Genomic DNA, 22,021 nt, shown 5'->3' on the forward strand with positions numbered 1-22,021 from the left:
CCTACTAAAGCGTTGGAAAAATTTCTCAAAATACTCTCCTGATAAGCTGATATTATCATCATATGGTCCTCCACAAGGTCAGTAAACAAATTGCATTGAGCATCCTCTGCCTCTGCTTTGGACCACATCCACCTGTTGGTACACACTGCTGTGATTATGCTTTAGTCTTCAGGGTTGCATTGGCAAAACCGTGTTCCATCTCGTATAACAATTGTTTGAAGGAATGGTATAGGGGCTAACACTGTGTCACAACAGGTGAAACCACCATCAGTAGCATTGGCATCCCATATGGGTACTAGCTCGAATCCTTGCTACTCCACTTCTAATCCAGCTGCTGATAACGCACCTGGAAAACAGCAGAGAATGGCCCAAGTGCTTGGGCCCCTGCATCCACGTGGGAGACCTAAAGGAAGCTCCTGGTTTTGACCTGGCACAGCTGTTGGGACCATTTAGGGAGTGAACCAACAGATTGCAGACTTCTCTCTGGCCTGTGACTTTGTCTTTCAAGCAATTCAATAAAAGAAGTTATTTGAACTCTTGAACCTTCTTGTTTAAAATATGCATTGTAAGCTCTGCTCTTGTCTCAGCTAGTCTAGGTACAATTTTGGTAGTTATCGAATAGACGGTTTGATCCACTTTGGTTGAATTTTTCAGTGAGTATTGTGGGAGCTTACCCGAGGTGTCTGTGTTGCTGCTGTTGTTTTTGCTGTTAATCCTTGGTCGTCTTCAACTAAGGCACAAACTAAATCGATGTAGATGGTTTCTCACTGCAGCCTGCATCTCCAGCACTGCCTCTCCACCTTTTTTTTTTTTTAATCACACACGTGGACTACTGACTGGTCAGTAGCCAAAATTTATTAACAGCGAAAGACTTGAAGACTGAGGATCACGTAGGCATAAGGAAGAAAGGTTTGAAACAGGATGTGGTCTACATGCTAGCATGCCAAAGGGAGTCAATCCGTAAGCAGTGTGTTCTTGCATAATTAACAGCACACACAAGAAGAAGCATGTCTCCGGTGTGTTATCAAAGCTTGATGTTTCCATCTTCTTAACATTAGTTACCAGCATGGAGACCACTGGTTTCTCGGGGCATTGTCCCTACTGCTTTTTCAGAAAGCATCCATTACTCAGCACTTCTTCACTGTAAATATGATGTTTGTTGCTCTTTCAATTTTAGCACAATTCAAGTAGGGGCTCTTTCAGTTTCCTGTCTTACCCTTCTCAGCTCTACAAACAATGACTTTTTAGGTGTACTGTAACAAGTTAATATGAGCTTATTTTTGCGCAAACTTTTGAAATATATGTTTAATTTTTCACAATGCACTTTTTCCATGAACTTTTGAAGATCAGTTATAATAGCTTTATACGATGTAGTACAGAGTTGAGAGCTGTACAAAAGTGACAAGCCAGTTCAGAAAAATCATTCTGGTAACAATATGGTGTATGGATGGAAGAGGAGAGAGAGACATCCGGGAAGCCAGAGCAGCAAGAGATGGTGTTCTTGAGAAGAGGCAAATAAAAAGGAAGACCAGAATACAAATTTCAGGCATATTTTAGGGGTAGAATTGATAACATGTGAGGGGAGACCAAAAAAGGATTAAACATGATGCATAGGTTTCTGGTTTGGTCATTCCAGGTAAATGATTGTGCTCTAACCTGAGATACATACAGCACAGGAAAAGGCCGTTCAGGAAGAGCCCAGAGTCTAGTTGGAGACATCCCGAGTTCAGATCTTAGAACTGCTGTTGATTTAAGTGGTACTGGAAGCCAGTCGCAGATTCAACCAAGTATAGGTTGAAGCTTAGGTCATTGAGAGAAGATCCTCACATTTCCAGAAGGACAGGGACTCATTGCAGTGAATGATCTCATCAATGCTATGTGATTAATGTTTCTAAAGTAAGTGATATGTTAAACAGTAGCATTCATAACTGCACAGTCACTCATGGCTTCCTGTGCATCCTGCGCTACACTACTCTTTTAATGTATTTCAAAAAGCTTGCTTGATTGATTGGTTTTGAAAGGCAGAGACAGAGTCTTCTGTCCACTGACTCAGTCCGCAAGTAGCTGCAGTAGCCCTGGCTGTGTGAATGCAGGTGCAAGACCCCAGAACCACGCTGGTCTCCGTGGGTGACAGGGCCTCAAGTACCTGGACTGTCTGCAGCTGCTTTCCCAGAGTGATCAGCAGGGAGGTGGATTGGAAACATGGCAGCTGAGACTCGAACAGGTACCCTGAGGTTTGCTGTTGGTGTCACTGTCAGCATAACCAGCTTTTCCACAGGGCCTGCCCCTTCTTATGTTCTTTATGTATTGGTCCTCACGATTCTGATGAGGAAGGTTCTCTCCTTGGTATCCCTGGGGTTTTTTGTTTGTTTTATTTTTTAAAGATTTATTTATTTTTATTGCAAAATCAGATATACAGAAAGGAGAGACAGAGAGGAAGATCTTCTGACTGCTGATTCACTCCCCAAGCAGCTGCATGGAGCTCAGCCAATCCAAGAGCCAGGGCCTCTTCCAGGTCTCCCACATGGGTGCAGGGTCCCAAGGCTTTGGGCCATCCTCTGCTGCTTTCCCAGGCCACAAGCAGGGAACTGGATGGGAAGCAGGGCGGCCGGGACACAAACTGGAGCCCATATAGGATCCCAGCATGCACAAGGCAAGGACTTTTAACCACTGGGCTACCACACTGGGGCCTGGTGTTCCTGTTTGTAGACAAGTTACTGAGTCACAAAGAGGTTGAACAACATGCCCAAAGTCATATTTTGTATATTTAAATAATTCATAAATACTGTCTAGCTTTATTCTCATATGTAAGCCAAGAAACATGGCTAGTATCAGACAAAGATTTTAATATTATTTGAATATATGTTTGCACACATTCTGAAAAGGAGAAAATGACTTCCACTAGTTCTCCCTATCTATGGGCCATGATTCTACAACTATAGGAAATTCTTCACCTGGAACTGGTGATGAAGGGTGAGCTGTCTGAAGAAAGAATAGCTTTATGAAGCAAATATAATTTCCAAATCAGTCAGTCATAGGCATTTTATTGGTTACAGAGAGCTTTGATAATTAACTTGAGATTTACTGTAACATTCGAAAATGAGCATAATTTAAGAATGCCTAACAAACAAGTATGACAGTTCCACACTAGAATCAATTTTACTCAGTAATTGCTTATTATTGAGAAGTATTGATTTCTGTTCATCCTGAAGTATATCAGTATTTGGTGCTCTTTTTCTAGACTTTATCTTCTGTGTTTGTTCCTTGTCATAAACAAATATCTTTAAACAGTCCCATGGATACCTTCCAGTCACAGCACCACACAGGCCTGATGTGTGGAAGGCGTAGTAGTCTCCTGGATCTTTTTTTTTTTTTTTTTTTTTTTTTTTTTATGTATAATCCATTTTATTGTATTGTTGTTGACAATCTTTACATAGTTAACTATAGTTGAAGGAAAATCAAGAAAGAGAAGGGAAAAAAAAAAAAAAAAAAGGTTCAGGGGGATAGGGAGGTGGGCAATGCTATTATGTCCATATTGTTTCCATCATGTATCTGAGGTAAAAGGGGATATTGAGGGAGAAGCCCCACCCGGTTTCCCGCCCACCCCAAGTCCCATATGTGGGGCATGCTCTGAGATATGTGCTCAAGTGGAGTTAATAGTTCTCCAGTTATGAGTCACTGCCAGTTTCGCTCGATGAGGTGGTCCACTGATTGATATGGTCCATCCCAGAAACAGTGGGGTCACTCTAGAGCTATCTCAGCAGCGATTCAGATGTCCAATACCCCAGAGCTCCCCGGCCGGGCGGCCAGTAGGCACAGCCTGGCGCCAAATGGCGCACTGGCCGCCCTGGCCCAGCCCGCCATGAGCCATGGGCACATGGCGGACTGGGTTCGGGATCCGAGCTAGACGTCCTCTCCCGCAGCCCTCGGCTCGCCTCTGGCAGCCGGAAGTTAAATCCTGCAGGCCCGAGGTTGCGCCCCTCCCCAATCCCGTTCACCCACCACCCAATGAGGGTGTTGGGTGGGTCCCGGACATGCCCAGTCACGGAGGCCTCCCCCCTCGGCGTACTCACCCCAGAAGGAAGCAGGCCGCACCCAGGCATGTCCGGGCCCAGCCCGCCATGAGCCATGGGTACATGGCGGACTGGGTTCGTCTCCTGGATCTTATAGTGAGGATTTGCAGACATATTGTGTATGACATATAGAATAAGACTTTTAGAGAGAATCAAGATGGCAGAATAGGGCAGGGACACATTTAAACAGACGAGAAACATTAGTCAGTGTGAAGCACAGAGAGCATGTTCCAGGAAATAGGAGGGGACAGAACAGCAGAATGGCACCTGGAGACTGACAGACACAGGGTCTGAATTGCCCCCGCAGCTGGAACTCCACCAACAGCATGCCCGCAATGATGGACATATGACTGTTATAAAGAACTATACTAGAGTAATGATATAGGGGAACTCTGAGGGGGGAGGGAATTGGGAAGGGGATAAGGGAAATCCCAGGGCCTATGGAATTGTACCATAAAATGATAATAATTTTTAAAAGTTTTAAAAAGTGTTAAGAAAGAAATTCAAATTTTTCTCATTATTTATGACATGAGAAATTAATCTTACATCCTCAATTTCATCACCTTTATAACAAGATACTAATGCCTCCCTTATGGGATTGTTGAAGGAATTTAATACAGTAAGATGTTTTAAACATTTATAGTATCTGGTACATAGCCCTCAAAAATATAATGAAAAGCATAGGCTTTAAGCCTGACTTGTATCCCCAGCTCTAATCATTAGTCGTATAACCTTGGGCGAATTAGGCTTGGTTTTCTTACTATGTGACAGACAGATTAGATGGAAAAATCCACAACATAATCAAAGAAATATATGAAAAACCCAACGCCAGCATCATGCTGAATGGAGAAAAACTGGAACCCTTCCCACTGAAATCTGGAACAAGACAAGGATGTCCGCTTTCTCCGCTGCTGTTCAACATAGTCCTAGAGGTACTCGCTGAGGCCATAAGACAAGAAAAAGAAATCAAAGGAATCCAAATGGGAATTGAAGAAGTCAAGCTTTCACTATACGCAGATGACATGATTCTCTACATAGAAGAGCCAAGAGACTCAATACAGAGACTGCTAGATCTTATACGAGAGTTTGGAAGAGTGGCAGGATACAAAATTAGTGAACAAAAATCAACAGCCATAGTGTATGCAAATAGCCCAAAGATGGAAAAAGACCTAACCAGCAAGATACCGTTCAAAATAACTGAGAAAAGTATGAAGTATCTGGGAATAAACCTAACCAAAAATGTAGGAGACCTATTTGAAAAAAACTACAAACTACTTAAAAAAGAAATTGAACAAGACCTCGAAAGATGGAATAGCATCCCATGCTCCTGGATAGGTAAAATCAGTATCATTAAAATGTCTATACTGCCAAAAGCAATATATACATTCAACGCAATCCCAATCAAATTGCCCAAAACATTCTTCACAGATCTGGAAACAATGATCCAAAGGTTCATCTGGAAACATAAAAAACCACGAATAGCTAGAACCATTCTCAAGAACAGGAAGTTAGCAGGGGGAATCACAGTCCCAGACCTCTGGACATACTATAGGGCAGTGGTTATCAAAACAGCCTGGTACTGGCACAAAGATAGAGAGGAAGATCAATGGAGCAGAATAGAAACACCAGATGGGAACCCACACAGATACAGCCAAATAATCTTTGACAAAAAGACAAACGACAACCCAGGCAAATGGGAAGGTCTGTTCAATAAATGCTGTTGGGACAACTGGTTGATAGCCTGCAGAAACAAAAAAATAGATCCACATCTCTCACCATACACTAAGATCAAATCCAAATGGATAAAGGATCTAAACCTACATCCAGAAACCTTCAAACTTTTGGAAGAAAATGTCAGAAATACTCTATAAGATCTAGGGGTAGGTCCCGACTTCCTAAAAAGGACACCAAAAGCATTAGCAATCAAAAGCAGAATAAACAAATGGGACCTCATCAAACTAAGAAGCTTCTGTACAGCAAAGGAAACAATCAACAAAGTAAAAAAGCAACCCACAGAATGGGAGAAGATCTTCGCACACGACATAGGTGACAGAGGGCTAATTTCCAGAATATACAAAGAACTACAAAACAACCAAAACACCAAAACAAACAAGCCACTCAAGAAATGGGCACGGGAAATGGGCAAACACTTCACAAAGGAACAAAGCCAAATGGCAAATAAACATATGAAAAAATGCTCAAGTTCCCTGGCAATAAGGGAAATCCAAATTAAAACATCAATGAGGTACCACCTAACGCCAGTAAGACTGGCCCACATGAATAAAAGCACCAACAACACTTGTTGGCGAGGTTGCGGGGAAAAGGGAACCCTACTCCACTGCTGGTGGGGCTGCAGGCTGGTACAGCCTCTATGGAAATCAGTATGGAGAACATTCAAACAACTCAAATACAACATACCGTATGATCCAGCAATAGCACTCCTAGGAATATACCCAAAACACCTGTTTTATGAGAAGCCAACATGCACCCCTATGCTCATAGCAGCACAATCAGTAATTGCAAAAACACGGAAGCAACCGAAATGCCCATCAACAGAAGACTGGATAAGAAAGCTATGGTTCATCTACTCCATGGAATATTACTCAGCTATTAAAAAAAACAAAATGCAGTTCTTTGTGGCCAAATGGGCCAAGCTGGAAACCATGATGCTAAGGGAAATGAGCCAATCCCAAAAGGTCAGATACCACATGTTTGCGTTAATTTAAGAGGATATGATGTTATGTAAAACATGTTATTTTATGTATATTATGTTATATGTTGTGTATAAACTAAAACTGAATTGACAATGAGGTGATCACAGAAGATGGTTAAGAAATTGCAATTGTTTTTAACATACTGGTTACTCAATACTATAACTATTAGTTACACAACGAAGTTAATTGTTGCTGAGGGTACGTTGGAGCCTTTACTTGATTGGGTTGATAATCTGATGGTTCTGCCCTCGGACCAGACAGGGTCTCCCCAGGAAGCTGAGGAACTAGATTGGACTATAAGATGTTGGACTCTATATTTAGTTTATGCTTGCAAAGAGGGACTCTCAACTGTACTTGATCAGTGGATATGCAACAAGGTGGAACATTCCACAAGGGGGGGGGCGGGGGGAGGGGGGGTGATTCCCAGTTCCAACAAAACTGTATCACATAATACAATGTAATCAATGAATAAAAATATATATATATATATAAAATAATTTGAATCAGAAAAGATTCATGCAGAATTTATGTAAAATGCTATATAAATACATGATTCTGGAAATTCTAGGAATTATTTTCAAGTAAAAGTCATAAAAGGCTGAAAAGAGGTAGTTTAAATCATGTTAAGAACTGTATTTGAGGGAAGAGATTAGTACTTAGAAGTAGAGCCATTTTCAGGGCCTTCTATGCATATTTTACTTATGGAATTAATTACCTGTATGGCCTATCTCCTGCATTAAGTAACTTCCAAACTACTGGTAGTGCCAGGGTTGATGCCTTTTGCATTTCTTACAAGTTTTTTTTAATTATCTGACAGAGTTACACAGAGAGAGGAAGAGAAAGAGACATAGAAAGAGAAGTCCTCCATCCTTTGGTTTACTCCCAAAGTGTCCACAGCCAGGACCCCAGGAGTTTCTTCTGAGGCTCCCACATGGATACAAGGGCCCAAGTACTTGCGCCAGCTTCTTCTGCTCTCCCAGAGGCATTAGCTGGGAACTGGATCGCAAGTGGAACAGTCGAGTCTCCCACTGCTGGTCATATAGGATACTGCTGCCACCGGGGGCAGGTTTAACTGCTATCCCACATCACCGACCCCCTGCCAGTTGCTTTTATGTGACATTGTTTCTGTAACATGACATAACCTGTTCACCATCTGCCCATTTGTGAGCTTCCCCACTCTGCAAAAGTAATTTCTGAAATCAGTAGACAAAATTTTTGTTCTTCCTTTTGCACTTTTATTGTTTTTTTCTGTGAATTTAGCTATAAATTCTCAAAGACGAAAGATTTATGTGGTCATTTTTTATTCCAATTGCATAATATATTGCCTAAAAATACTCTTTAGCGTAATAGATGCTTATGTAAAATGAGTTACATGCTAATTGTACATGATCTTGATCTATTTCAGTAAATTCCTGGAGTATTTTTGCTGTGCAATTTCAGCCTTTCTGGAATTGAAAGTATGAAGACTATGTGTTGTTTTTTTTAAGATTTATTTTATTTTTATTACAAAGTCAGATATACTGAGAGGAGGAGAGATAGAGAGGAAGTGGAGCTGCCGGGATTAGAACCAGCGGCCATATGGGATCAAGGCGAGGACCTTAGCCACTAGGCCACGCTGCCGAGCCCGAAGACTATGTGTTTTTAAAAATATTTCCCAATTAAAACTTTACTGTCATTTATATTGGTCTACTTTCTAGTTAACATTAATTGGCACAGTTTTATGAACAAATTAGAATAAGGCCAACATATTGGCATTATCGGTAAATTTGCCACCTCCAGCACTGGCATCCCTTATGAACATGGTTTAGGAATTTGCTGTGCAACTTCTCACCCAGCTCCCTGCTGATGCACTGGGGAAAGCAACAGAGGAAGGCCCGAGGCCTTGGGCCCCTGAACCTATGTGAGAGAACCAGAAGAAATTCCAGCCTCTGGGCTTCAGCCTGAAGCAGCCCTGGCTTTTGCACCACTGTGGATTAAACCGGCAGATGGAAGATTCTCTTTCCCTCTCTCTCCGTTACACTCACTCTTTCTTTGTAATTCTGACTTTCCAATAAATAAATCTTTTTTTAAAATTAAAAATTAAGGGCCCCTGTTGCAACATAATATATAAGGTTTCCACCTGTGATGCTGGCATCCCATAGGTGCACTTGGTCCAAGTCCTAGCTGCTCCACTTTCGGTCCTGGCTTCGGAACGAGGAACACCATACCTGTAACAAGAGTGTCAGGAAGCCCAGAACTTGGGCTGTCATATGCTGTCTCTTGGGCACTCCAGTATGGGATGTGAACATACCAAGTGGCAGCTTAATCTGTAACGCCACAATGCCTGCTCCGAAAGCGGTTTGTTTGTTTGTTCTCGTGGTTTTGGAGGTTTGAGGCATGGTGTCTGCCATCATGCTGCATTAATTCAGGTCAGGTGAGGCTCTCAACATGAGGCTCATCTCAGCCTGGATGGGTCCAGGCACACTCCTTTATGCAGCTCTTACATGAGAAGTCAAATAATCACACATCAGCTTCCTTCCAAGAGCATTCTCCAGTGACCTAAGAGCCTCTTACTAGCCCCTAGACTAGAGATGTTCCACCACCTCCCAGCACCATTACCCTGCAGCCAGGCTTTTCCTGGGAACCTTTGGGAAGGACACAATTGAATCAGAGACAGAGCAGCACATAGTTCTGAACAGAATTCATTCATTTTCTTCTAATGGCCCTTAAGGATACTGTAACAAATTTTAAAATAAAAATTATTTAAAATGTTTTCATATTAGGCACATAATTTTGAAATACTGCTGTGTGACAAACGTGTATTTTGTAGTTAAATGTGGCAAGCACATATCAGGCTTTCTCCTGTAAACACTCCAGCTATTGACTTTCTTGAAAAGCATTTCAGAGGGCTGATGCCCGGGGGGCTGTTGCGGAACTGTATTGTTTGTTTATAAACTGTTTTGTCATGTAGGATGCTGTTTTATTTCTTTTCCGTGATATCCTTCTGTAGATATATAGCTTCTCCCATCCCTCCATTTCTTTTTCCTCCTTTCTCCCCCTCCCATTTTCCTCTGTATTTTACAATAATATAGTCCTTCATCTGCAGTCACAGTTCCAACCTTCCACCATTTCCATGTGTCGTGACACTGTAGGTATGGGCAGTGGTAGGGACTCCAGCCTCTTGTTCTCAAGGAATGCCTAGCAGTCACTGGATCTACTTGACTCAGGAGTAGAGCTGCACACTGCCGTGCTTCTTGTAGTCTATCACACTGGTCACTTAGGAGAGTATGTGTGTATACTTGTTTACCTGGATAACTTCTCACTTTGTATTTTATATGAAGGTTGCCTTATATCAAAACATAGGTGTTTTTCGTTTTGAAACTGGCTCATTTCGCTGAGCATAATGGTCTTAGGACCACTTTGTTGCAAATGGTAGAATTTCACTCTTTTTAATGGCTGAGTAATATTCCACAGACTATTGCCTGTACCACTGTTTCTTTAGCCATTCCTCTTTTGACAAGTGTCTGTGTTGTTTCTGTGTCTTTGCTGTTGTGGATGGTACTGCTGTGCCTGTTGGGATATAGGTTGCTTTCTCATACATTGGTACCACATCTTTTGAATATATTCCCAGAATTGGGATTACTAGGTCACACAGTAGATCAGCTTTCAGTTCTATGGGCACTCTCCATGCTGAGGCACGGTTCCATGATGGCTGCATTAGTGTACACTTCGACCAGCAGTGGAATAGGGTATTTTTCCCTACAGCCTCAGCAGGTGTTGTTAGAAGAACTGTGTATATAAGCCATCCTCGCTAGAGTTAAGTGGAACTTCAGTGTGGTTTTTGTTTATATTTCCCTTATTGCTAGGGAGCCTGAGTATTTTTTCATATGTCAGCCATTTGGACTTGTTCTTCTTGAAAAATGTTTGCTCCTTCCCTTCATCCATTTCTAACTGGTTGGTTTGTTTTGCTGTTGTGTTGCTGAAGCCTTTGTGAGTCCTGGGTGTTAGTCCCCCATCTGTTGTGTCGTGTGCAAAGATCCTCACCCATTGTGTTGGCCACGCTCTGTTGGCAGTGCCCCTTGCGGTACAGAAGCTTCTTCGTTGGATGTAGTCCCATTTGGTTTTTGTGGCTTTGGCTGCCTGTGCTTTTGGTGGCTTCTCTAGGAAGTCTGCCTACACCTATGTCTTGTGGATTGCTTGCTGTGTTTTCTTCTAATAGTCTGATGGTTTCTTGGTGTAGATTTAGTTCCTTGATTCACTTACATTGGCTTTTTTGTATATGGTGACAGGTGAGAGGTTCATGTTTCTTCTACATGCAACCATCCGGTTATCCCGACAGCATTTGCTGGAGAGACCATCCTGTAGTAGGATGCTGTTTCTACCCTGTCTCAGCTCTGTTATTCAAGCTTTTTACTTAAGTCAGTATTTCAAAGAAAGACATTGGAATTTTATTTTTGAAAAAGTTTCCCTTACATAAAGAGCATGCACCTATATCAAAGGTAAAGTGAAGACTCCTTTTGGCACTAAGCCCAGTACAGTCTGGCAGTTTGGCCATTTTTTCACATTGCTGTATTCCTTTGAAAGTTAAAAAAAAAAAATGCTGTCTTCCACTTCTTTGAGGCTGCCAAGGATGAAATACTTTGATCCTTTAGCTAACATTAGAGTGCTTCTCCCAAGTACAAGATAAAACAAAATGTGTTTAATGTATTCTCCTTTAACATAAACATTGAATAGTTTTATGGAAAAGCTAACTATTAAAGAGAAGTATACAAACTGCTTAATTGAAAAACAAAAAAAAGATGGGACTAGCATGGTGGCATGCAGGCTGAGCCTTCTCCTGTGACGCCTAAATGCAGAGTGGGCATCTATTCAAGTCCCAGCTGTTGCTCTTCCAACTCCCTGCCCAGGGCCTGGGAAAGCAGCAGAGGATGGCCCAAGTCCTTGGGCCTCTGCAGCCACGAGGGAGACCCAAAGGAAATTCCTGGCTGCCAACTTTAGACTGACCCAGCTCTGGCCATTACTGCCATTTGTGGAGCAAAATGGTGGATGGAAGATCCTTCTCTTTGTCTCTTCCTCTCTGTAATTCTGACTTTCTAGTAAAATAAAGAAATAAATCTTCCCAAGAAAGTTAGGTAATGAAGTTTAAAAAAGACAAGTCGGGCCCGGCAGCGTGGCCTAGTGGCTAAGTCCTCGGCTTGAAAGCCCCGGGATCCCATATGGGTGCCGGTTCTAATCCCGGCAGCTCCACTTCCCATCCAGCTCCCTGCTTGTGGCCTGGGAAAGCAGGAGAGGACGGCCCAAAGCCTTGGGACCCTGCACCCGTGTGGGAGACCCGGAAGAGGTTCCTGGTTCCCGGCATCGGATTGGCGCGCACCGGCCCGTTGTGGCTCACTTGGGGAGTGAAACATCGGATGGAAGATCTTCCTCTCTGTCTCTCCTCCTGTCTCTGTATATCCGGCTTTCCAATAATAATAAAATCTTTAAAAAAAAAAAAAAAAGACAAGTCATTAAAAGCATTTAAAATTACTAAAATATGAAGTCAGTGTATGGCAGCTTGGGTTAAGAGGTACTTGCAGTCGACGGAATTACAGACAGGAAGTATATGTTACATGAACGGGAAGCAGGGAGGAACTGGAACTCAGTGCTCAGTGTGTGCAGTGTGTCAGATTGGGATGATGAGAAGGTTTTAGTGATGGTTGCACAATAGAATGAATTTACTTGATAAAATTGTACCATACATGTAAAAGTCACTAAATTGATAAACTTCACATCACAATTTTTGTGCAAGGCAGACCTAGGTGACGTAAGAGTTCTATTCATGAAGCGCAACACAGGGACTGTGAATCCTCGTTTTCTGAAACGAGGCAGTTGGTAATGCCACATGAGCTTCAAGGTGGTAAGGAATTACTGATCATTTCTTAGGTATGTTGATTGTCTTTGAGGGAGAGGTTAATAGTCATTTTAGGGGTTATAGCCTCAGTTTTTTTATGGTGAAATGACACAGTTCATGTGGAATCTAGTGGGCATGGGACTGAAAAGTAATACAGATAAAACAGTACCTGCTACTTATTAGAACTACTTTCCTTATATTATTATCTGTTATAGTTACGATCATTCACTATGTTTGTGTATGATTAAAGGTTTTCATGATAATCAGTGTCTTTGTTAATTGTGCATTTTGCTATTACGTCAAACTTAGGATCCGCAGAGAAAGTTTTTTTTTTTTTAATTACCAAGAAGCAATGATTTTAAGATACTGTTTTTTGTAATTCTCTTAGTTGCAAACATGAACGCTGATAGTTTATTTGAGCCAGAAAGTAGGTTTATTTAGTGGGCAAACATAGAGTTTGTGTCAGACACAGCTTAATAAAGGCTTCAGACAGCACAGGATCCATTTTTCAGGCCTGCTAATTGAAGACTGCACTCACAGTTTCTAAATGCTAGCCTCCAGGCACATCCAGGCACTTCCTTTATTGCCTAGCATTCCTAAATGTAGCATTCTTATGTCTCACAGACCAGCTCAAGAGGAAAACAGGTTTCAGTGGAAAGTTCTCACTGAAAATCTATGATGTCCATCACATATACCTTGCTAGGTAGGACACAAAGATTAAAAAAAAAAAAAAGGAATGCTGTTTGTATTTATATGGCACTTAGTAATAGTAATGAAGAGATTATGTTCTAAAAAAAAAAGACACAAAGATTAGTTACTCCTCACTAAAGTATTGAAGATCTCTCTGCACACCCCTCCTAAAACTGTTCTATGCCTCAACTGTTGACATATGCCTTGTTAGAGTTATAAGCCAGTTTAGACTATCCTAAAATCTGTCAAGTTCACCAAAATCATGCTTCAACACTATAAACTGCTAAATACTAAAATGAAAATAAACACGAGACACCTGAATAGTACCCTATACCCATTTTAAGGTGGATAGAAGCCGGTTCTGTGTATAAACTTAAATTGAAATGTCAATGAAGTAGTCACAGGATGTGGTTAAGTACTTACATTTTTTTTAACATATTGGTTACTCAGTACTGTGTCAATTAATTCCATAATGTTGTAAAATGCTGTTGATGTTATGTTGTGGCTTTTAATTGGTCGGGATGATATTCTGCCAGCTCTGCCTTCAGACCAGAGATGGTTTCCCCAAGAAACCGATGAATTTATCTGGACAATAAGCTGCTAGACTCTGTGCTTGGTATACTCTTGCAATGAAAGAATCTTGACTGAATTTGAAATGTAATACAGCAACAAGGTGGAGGAATCCACCATGGAGGAGGATATGGGGAGGGGTTGGGGGAATCCCAGTGCCTATGAAACTGAGTCACAAAATGAAATGTAATTAATAAAAAAAAAATCTGTGATATCCAGATCTATGAGTAGCCCAGCATAGGTCACAGTCCATCTATGAACCAGCCCCCGGAGCCACATGCCACCTGCTTATTAAGTTGGGCCTGAGCTCCTTGCCTGTGTTTTCATTAATTATGTAGGAGTCCACTTGGCTTGTATCAGTCAGGATCTACACAGGTCCAGCTGTACACGTGAGAAGTCAGGAAGGATGGTTCCCTACAGAAAAGTCAAATTACTACACAAAGACTTAATTACTCAGTTTAAGTCATACTGTTTGACTTTTGCTCTACTCAGATGTGTGCTTGTCTGCTTAGTGTTGCGAATGCTAACACTGAAGTTGAAATCACATAAAGCATCATGAGAATAAAGCCTCCAGTGGATGCATGGTATTTGTAGCCAGTGTGCTTTCCGCCTCTGTTGGTGCCCTCCAGAGAAGCTGAATATGTCAAAACTTAATTGGAGGGCCCAGTGGCGTGGCCCAGCAGCTAAAGTCCTTTCCTTGAACACGCCAGGATCCCATATGGGCACTGGTTCTAATCCCAGCAGCTCCACTTCCCATCCAGCTCCCTGCTTGTGGCCTGGGAAGGCAGTCAAGCACGGCCCAAAGCTTTGGGACCCTGCACCCACGTGGGAGACCTGGAGGAGGTTCCTGGCTCCTGGCTTTGGATCAGCACAGTACCAGCCATTGCGGTCACTTGGGGAGTGAATCATCAGATAGAAGATCTTCCTCTCTATCTCTCCTCCTCTCTGTATATCCGACTTTGTAATAAAAATAAATTTAAAAAACCAGTTAGTTGGAGACACTAGCAGACCCCGTCATGGATGTTTAGAGATCCCATGCTCTGCCACCTGTAAGCTAGAGAGCCAGCCGTGCTGGTGATGCAGTGACAACCAGGAGAGCAGATCCCAGAGGGCGAAAAATGAAAGGAGCTGTCCCAGCTCAGTGAGGCGTGGAAAGGGGTGAATTCCTCCTTCCTCTGCCTGTTTCACTGAGTGCATGATGCCCACCCACGCTGGGCATCCACCAATTCATACACGAGTCTGAGATGCTACCACCAACACACTGAAATCCCCTTTAATCTGGAAACCCAGTGGCCCAATCAAGTTGACACTTAAAATTCACAGTTATGCCTCCTCACTGGTGATAGTAACCAAATGAAATAGCATCTTTTAAGTGTTAGGACTACTTCAACACTGTCATAAAATTTTTCCACTGTATCTAAGAGAGGCAATTTAAAAGCATTTTTAATTAGGTGAAGATTCAGTATTATTACCCATATATGATTACTGCCATCATGTGGAGCTTATTTTTAGGTATGTTTTTATTTTTCTCTCTTTCAGGGCTGATTTCATATACCGAATATCTTTTCTTGCTTACCATCCTCACTAGTAAGTATGCCACTTGTGGAATTCTCTGTTCTTGTCAAAGAGGACTTGTGACATTTATGGTCTTCATCATTAAATATATTACTGGTTCTTTGATTTCTGTATCTACAAAATGATGATGTAGACTTAGATTGTCCTCCTTCTATTTGCATACAGTATGGCCTCCATAACTATGTCCTTAATAGAAGGCTTGTTGAACATAAGGATCAGAGTTAATCTTTGCTTCGGAATATTTAAAGCTCTCCACTGAGACTATACAGGATGTCTGACCAGAAAGTGTGATAGTCGTGGAGAGCAAGGGAAGACAGAGACGTTTCCGGATTGGGAGGAACCAAGGAGGCATTGCAGTCTGCTCCACATGGTGTCTTTTTTTTTTTTTTTTTTTTTGCATTAGCATTGTAACATTCATTTATTTAGCAAATATTTAGCAGTTTGTTACCACATGCTAAACTCTATTCTGAGTTCTAGAAACACCGCAGTAAACAATAAGGCTAAGCCTCCAAACTTGGGTGACTAACAGTGGAGTGGCATCTATCTGGGTTCTTGATTCTAAGCACACTATGCTGCTTCTTTTTCCACATGGTGTCTTATGTTTGAACCTTGAATAAATAAACAATGTTAGCAGAAAGCATGAAATGCAAATAAAATTGACAGTTTAGTTTGTAATACTATGCCAGTGTTGATTTCTTCATATTGTTAATTGATCTAGTTACGTAAGATGTTAACCTCAGAAGAAGCTGGGTAAAGGGGTTGTAGGCTACAGCATTTCTGTAAGTTCCAAATGTCTATAAAATAAAACTTTTTAATAAAACTTACTCTGAGAAAGAAAAGTACAAGATCGATATGAAAATGGGTAGATAGCAGTGTGGGGGAGGGAATCTGGGGAGCAGGGGGGGGAAATCCCAGAGCCTGTGGAACTGTATCATAAAATAATTTTTAAAAAGAAAAGAAAACAAAAATGGCTAGGTACTGTAAGAATATATGAAAGCCTCTAGTACAGCTAAGGGAGGAAATCAAGTTCTCTAATTTAGTATTGAAGTTCCCAGCACTAACTTAGCAGAACGGCAGCTCCTGGGGAAAGGGGCTGGCTAAGGCATGAGAAAGTATGAACCCCTGAAAAATGTTTTCAGAACAGATCTTTCTCTTTGTGTAGGTCCTTAGCATATAGTTTCTGGAAGTTTACTTCAGATTCAAAAATCTGCACATACTTCACATTTTACTGCCATCTAAATGATGCTCATTTTTCACTTGCTTGCAGAACCCCACAGTGGGTTTCATGTTGCGTTTAAAATGCTGGATGCAGATGGCAATGAGATGATTGAGAAGAAGGAATTTTTTAAGGTAAGTAGAGAGCAGTTATTTTAGGTTTCTCGTAAAACATCAGGACACTTAGGTGATAATGTTATGTTTCCATTAAAATTAGAGTTGTATCCACTGTTTACATAGAAAATGTCAACAACCATGTGTAAATTCAAAAGTACTGAGCTTTCCATAGTAGAAACTTAACAAAATCAGATAGTGCATCAGGTTCCACAAGGATGAATAAATTTAAGTTATTTAGATTAGGGTTTTCTATTGTATTATTATTTCAGCAAATAATAATACAATAAAAAAGGTTTTGCCGATACGTACTTCAAGAACACTCATTAAAGATATAGTAAAAGTATTCTTACACTGGAAGAACAGAAAAATAGAAACTTAAATCTTCACTAAAAAGTAGGGGAAAAAATGAAAAAGCCATAATAGGCATTAATCACAGCTAATTTTCTAGAACTATTATTTGAAATGCTGAGAATAGATTCAAATGGCATTTCTTTTTTTTTTTTTTTTTTTTGATGATAACATCATTGACCAGGGCGGGAAGGATCAAGGATCAGGGAAAAGTGGGTGAAATCATTGTTTCCTAATTCTCTTCTTTTCTCTGGAGAAGGGGAGAGATAAATGGGGAAGCCGCACCCAGCCTCCGAAATGTCCCAGCGCCCAGGGATGGGGAACTGCCACCCAATATCAACCCAGAGTCCCTACGTGGTGCCTGTTCTGAGGGTTCCGCCCAAGTGGTGTGGGTAGTTCTGCAGTGCGGTCGATTTTGCCAATCCAAGGGTGAGGCAACCCTCCCAGTGTTCATTGGCTGACATACTCGACCTCAAATCTCTGTTCACCCAGATTCTTGCTGTCCTTGTTTGTGGGGGTAGTTGTTCAGTTTGCTCTGTTCTCCTTCCTCTGTGACAGTACCAAATGGGCTGCCTATTCTCCGTGTGCATCAGGCTCTGTGTCCACTGCTCCTCCTTTATCCCTTACAGGCAGGTCAAAGGACCAGGGCCAGGTGACCCAGGCCCCACTGGCTCCCCCGTTCCTGGGGCTCACAAATCCGGCACCCCCCCACCCTTGCAGGCAGGCCCCAGGACCCAGGCCAGGAGACCAAAGTCCCCCAGATCCCGCACCCCCAGCACCCACCACACAGGTGGGCCACAGGACCTGGGCCAGGCAACCTGAGCCCCACCAGATCCCCCACCCAAGAGCTCATACACCCAGCACCCACCTCGCATGTGGGCCTCCAGACCTGGGCCAGGTGACCCGAGCCCTGCTGGATCCCCTGCCCAATGGCTCATGAACCTGGCTCCCCCTGATCCCAGGCTGGCATGGCTCACCTCGCCTTAGCATCCCCAGTGTGAACTGGCTAGCATTGCAGCCTGACTCGGCCCCTCCCACACCCTGTCCTGGTTCTCAGACCTGCCGGTGGATGCTACAAACTGACCCAGCCTGGTCTGTTCCCAGACCTGAGCCACATGTATGCCGGCAGGTACTGTACAACCTGGCATGATCTGGGCTGCTCCTGGCCTTGGTTCTTGCACTCACCTGCATAGACTGTGTCCCTACAAAGGAGTTTCCCAGGCTCCTCTGTCGGGTCTCCTCCCAGTGGCAGATCACTCGCACACCAGTGGGTCCTTGGGCCAGGTTGGCTTTGTTCACCTTTTGTCCTGGCAGGGACAGTGGCCTTGCTCAACCAGCCCACACCCATTCTGGCCCTTCCTGTTGGTTGTTGCAGCCTAGCCACACTGGGTTCATGACCAGGCACAGGTTTCATGTGGTTTAGTAGGAGTCAAGACCTAGCCTAGCCCATTCTACACCCACCCTGCACTCACGAATACCAGTGGGTGCTGGAGTGTAGCCCAGTGTTTCGCTCCCAGATCCAGTCCACTTCTGTGCTGAGAGAGGCTATAGCCATGGCCAGCCCAGGCTTCTGCCTTCACCAGTGCTCACCAGTAGGACTCCCTACCCAGCTGGGGTGTCCCTAGTTTCCCAGCCAAGCCTGTTTCCATCCGCAGTTCTTGGGTGTGCCAGTGGAGATTGCAGCTACATAGGGGCAAGCCCACTTATCCCCCCCAGATTCTGCCTCAAGACCCGATTCTCTCACACACTGGTTATTTTCTTGGTCCATCCTAACTTCACCCTTCCCCTGATCCGACTCTCACTGGTGGTTACTGTGATCTTGCCCTGTCTGGTAGGCCCCGGCCTTGGCTTCAGTTTGTGCCAGTGAGTGGTACGCAGTGATGATTGATGCTAACTGCCCCAGGTCAGGTCTCCCATGTGTGCTGGTGCTTCAGACTGACCTTCAAAGGTCTTCCTGTTACCCCCTCCAGACCACTCGGACTCAGCACCCTCACTTACCTGAAAGTACAGTGGTCTAGTCCATTGATGTCCCACAGCAGTCATTCCTCTCAATGGACATGAACCCTGAGGTCCTGCTCAGCCTCACTTGTGCCATAGTCCAGACCCCATGTAAGCCTACACGTCCAGGTCCCTAGAGTAGGTCACCACCAGGCAGCCCAATGGCTTTACCCAGTGCCGTTGGTGCATGGGACACCAATTCTGGAGCCACCTCTGCCCCTGCCAGCTGGGTGGGAGCAAAAGGACCCCTAACAGGGCCTCTGAAGCCACCCACTGTTCCTGTGGAGCACATGGGATCTGGATAACCTTAAATGGCATTTCTTAAGACATAATAGGTCTAAAACACCTAGTTGGTAAATTTCACTGTGTTCCAAAGTATTTATGATAATGTGAAATGAAACCAACTCCAGTGCACATAGACCACTTGGGCTTCCGCCAACTGGGGTTATGTTTTTAGTCTGTCGCAATGCTGTATGAAGAAAAGAAACTGTAGATGTATGTATAACATGGACCCAACCACATATCACTCTCAGTGATGAATTGAGTACATGTGGAGGTGATAGATTAACTGCGTACATAAATAGCTTGTATTTTTGTTGTTGTTGTTGTTGTTAATTTAAGAGGCAGATAAAAAGAGAGAACGCTCCCATCTGCTGGTTCATTCCCTGAATACTACAGCGGCCCTGAGCTGAGGTGGAAACAGGAGTCGCGTACATGCTCCTGGAGTCACTGCTGTCTCCAAGGGTCTGCCTCGGCAGGAGGCTGGAGCGGAGCGGGCACTGAGTGCAGGTGCCCTGAAGGGGCACTCACGTGTCTAACCCTTAGGCCAAAAGCACACCTCTTAAAAAAAACAAATGTGAAGCAAGTGAAACTCTTAGATTTTCTGTGTGCATAAAATTATTCTACCAATTTAAAAAAGAAACTGACAGTTTCTTTTAAGGTAAAACATATATTTATTGAATAAACTAACAGCTCTACTGCCACTCATATCTGCTACTCAGATATTTAAAGAAAACTTACTTGCTCGAGGCTTACATGAATATTCACAGAGCATTATTCATAGTAGCTGGAAACTGTCGAAATGGAAACCACAGCGTCAAAGTCGCACAGCAAGTGACTGGATGTGTAACACTCTGCCATACATCACTGCTGCTGATGACAGCAGGGACGCGTACCGCCACCGAGTCCTTTCTGGGGAGGGCGCAGAGCGTGGCATGTCGCAGAAGGGACCGGGGCGTCAGTTGCAGTGAAACAGTTTTCTGGAGTATTAGGAATATTTTAGACTTTAATTGGAATGGCAATTATACGTGTATGTAAGTTGTCCAAACCCATCAAGCTGTATGTGTTAGATGGGCAAATTTTATCCATATAAATTATGCCCCAGTAATTCTCTTGGAAAATATTCCATATCACAAGTTTTATAATTCTTTTGAAAAGTTCATTTTATATTCATGAATCTGACTGAAGACTAGAACTAAAAGTTATAGCAACAAAAAGGCGAAATGGGGGGACTCTTGTGTAACAGTGAGATTCCTAATCATGTTTAGGTGTGTTGGCCATCTCCAAGAATTGTCTGGAAGATGATGAATATCTGAAGCGTGCGGGGAGCTAAGGTGGGCAACACGCAGGTCTGTGTGGGCATAAAGTGGCAGAGGAATGCTTAGTGTTCCAGCTATAAGAGTTTCAGAAACTATGTGATCAGTCAGCAGTTTAATTTTTTTTTAAGTTTTTCCAAAGTGGGGAATCATATGGAAAAGACACCTATGTAATTATTTTAATTAACTATATGTGCCTTTTTATAATCAAGGTGTTTTCAGTGGAGACACTGGTTGAAATGTCTTATTATTTCTCTTCCCTGCATATATTAGCAAGTGTCGCCTGCAGTTCACAGGTTCATTTTCTTTAAAACACAGCAAAAACATAGACACTTGCAAAGCAATTCTAGACATTTGTGGGGTTTTTCCCCCAAATTTACAATATCATCATAACAAATTAGCAGCAAGCCTTTTAGCGGTATGCCTTTATCACATAACTCTAAAGCATTTAACTCATTTTTAAAAATAGAAACAGTTTTTTCAGATCATTTTTCAGTGATAGAAGCAGTTGAATTGTTACAAATTAGGCTGTGGGTTAAAGACACACACACACACGGTGTTCTTGCGTTTGACCAGGAATGTAGACTCAGAGAAGAGTCCAGCCAGAGCAAGTGCAGGACCCTCAGCACAGTTTCCCTGACACTGAACTCAGAATGTAGGGACTTGTCAGACCTAACACACTTCCCTTCTTGCTGTGTGCTTAGAGGTTATAGCACCACGCACGAAAAAGTGACATGGTCTCTCTGTGCAGTGCTTCTAATTTTGCTGGGTTTTTAAGCCAAACTCAATTTCCTTTGAAGCTACATCTTTACCCAGGCCACAAAACGATGATTAACATCCCAGTGTCTCAACTTCTGCCTCAAACTTTCTGATGTTTCCAAAAAACACATATTCGATATCTCCTGGCTTCAGCCTGACCTTCTGATGAGTGAACCAGCTGATGAAAGATTTCTCTCTCTCCTTCTCTGTAACTCTGACTTTCAAACAAATAATAAATCTTTTTTAAAAATGTAAGACATAGGAGTTTTAATCAAATGTTTGATTATAAAGTCAGTGTGAGCAAATGCTAGCAAATCTAGGTATTTCCAAAGAAGCAGTGTGGGTAAAGTTTACAAAGGCAGCCTAAATTCCATCAGTGAGTTAAAGGATAGTGAGGAGCCACAAATAGAGAGAGCTAAGTAATTCTAGTGACCATGACTCTTACTTTGGACCTCAAGTTCAAGGGGGAAAAAATAAAGAAAATGATAGTCACTCAGA

At 42.7% G+C, this 22,021-nt stretch overlaps 1 protein-coding gene across 1 annotated transcript in view; it reads left to right on the forward strand.

Moving 5' to 3' along the window:
- MICU2 (mitochondrial calcium uptake 2) overlaps positions 1–22,021 on the forward strand; it is an 89,277-nt gene that overhangs the window by 36,712 nt on the left and 30,544 nt on the right. Inside the window, exons 5-6 of the mRNA XM_058670980.1 lie at positions 15,456–15,503; positions 16,759–16,841. Of these exons, the coding sequence (XP_058526963.1) occupies positions 15,456–15,503; positions 16,759–16,841 (131 nt within the window). The remainder of the gene's footprint in view (positions 1–15,455; positions 15,504–16,758; positions 16,842–22,021) is intronic.

This window comes from Ochotona princeps, chromosome 12 (assembly GCF_030435755.1).
Source record: "Ochotona princeps isolate mOchPri1 chromosome 12, mOchPri1.hap1, whole genome shotgun sequence".
NCBI lineage: Eukaryota > Metazoa > Chordata > Mammalia > Lagomorpha > Ochotonidae > Ochotona > Ochotona princeps.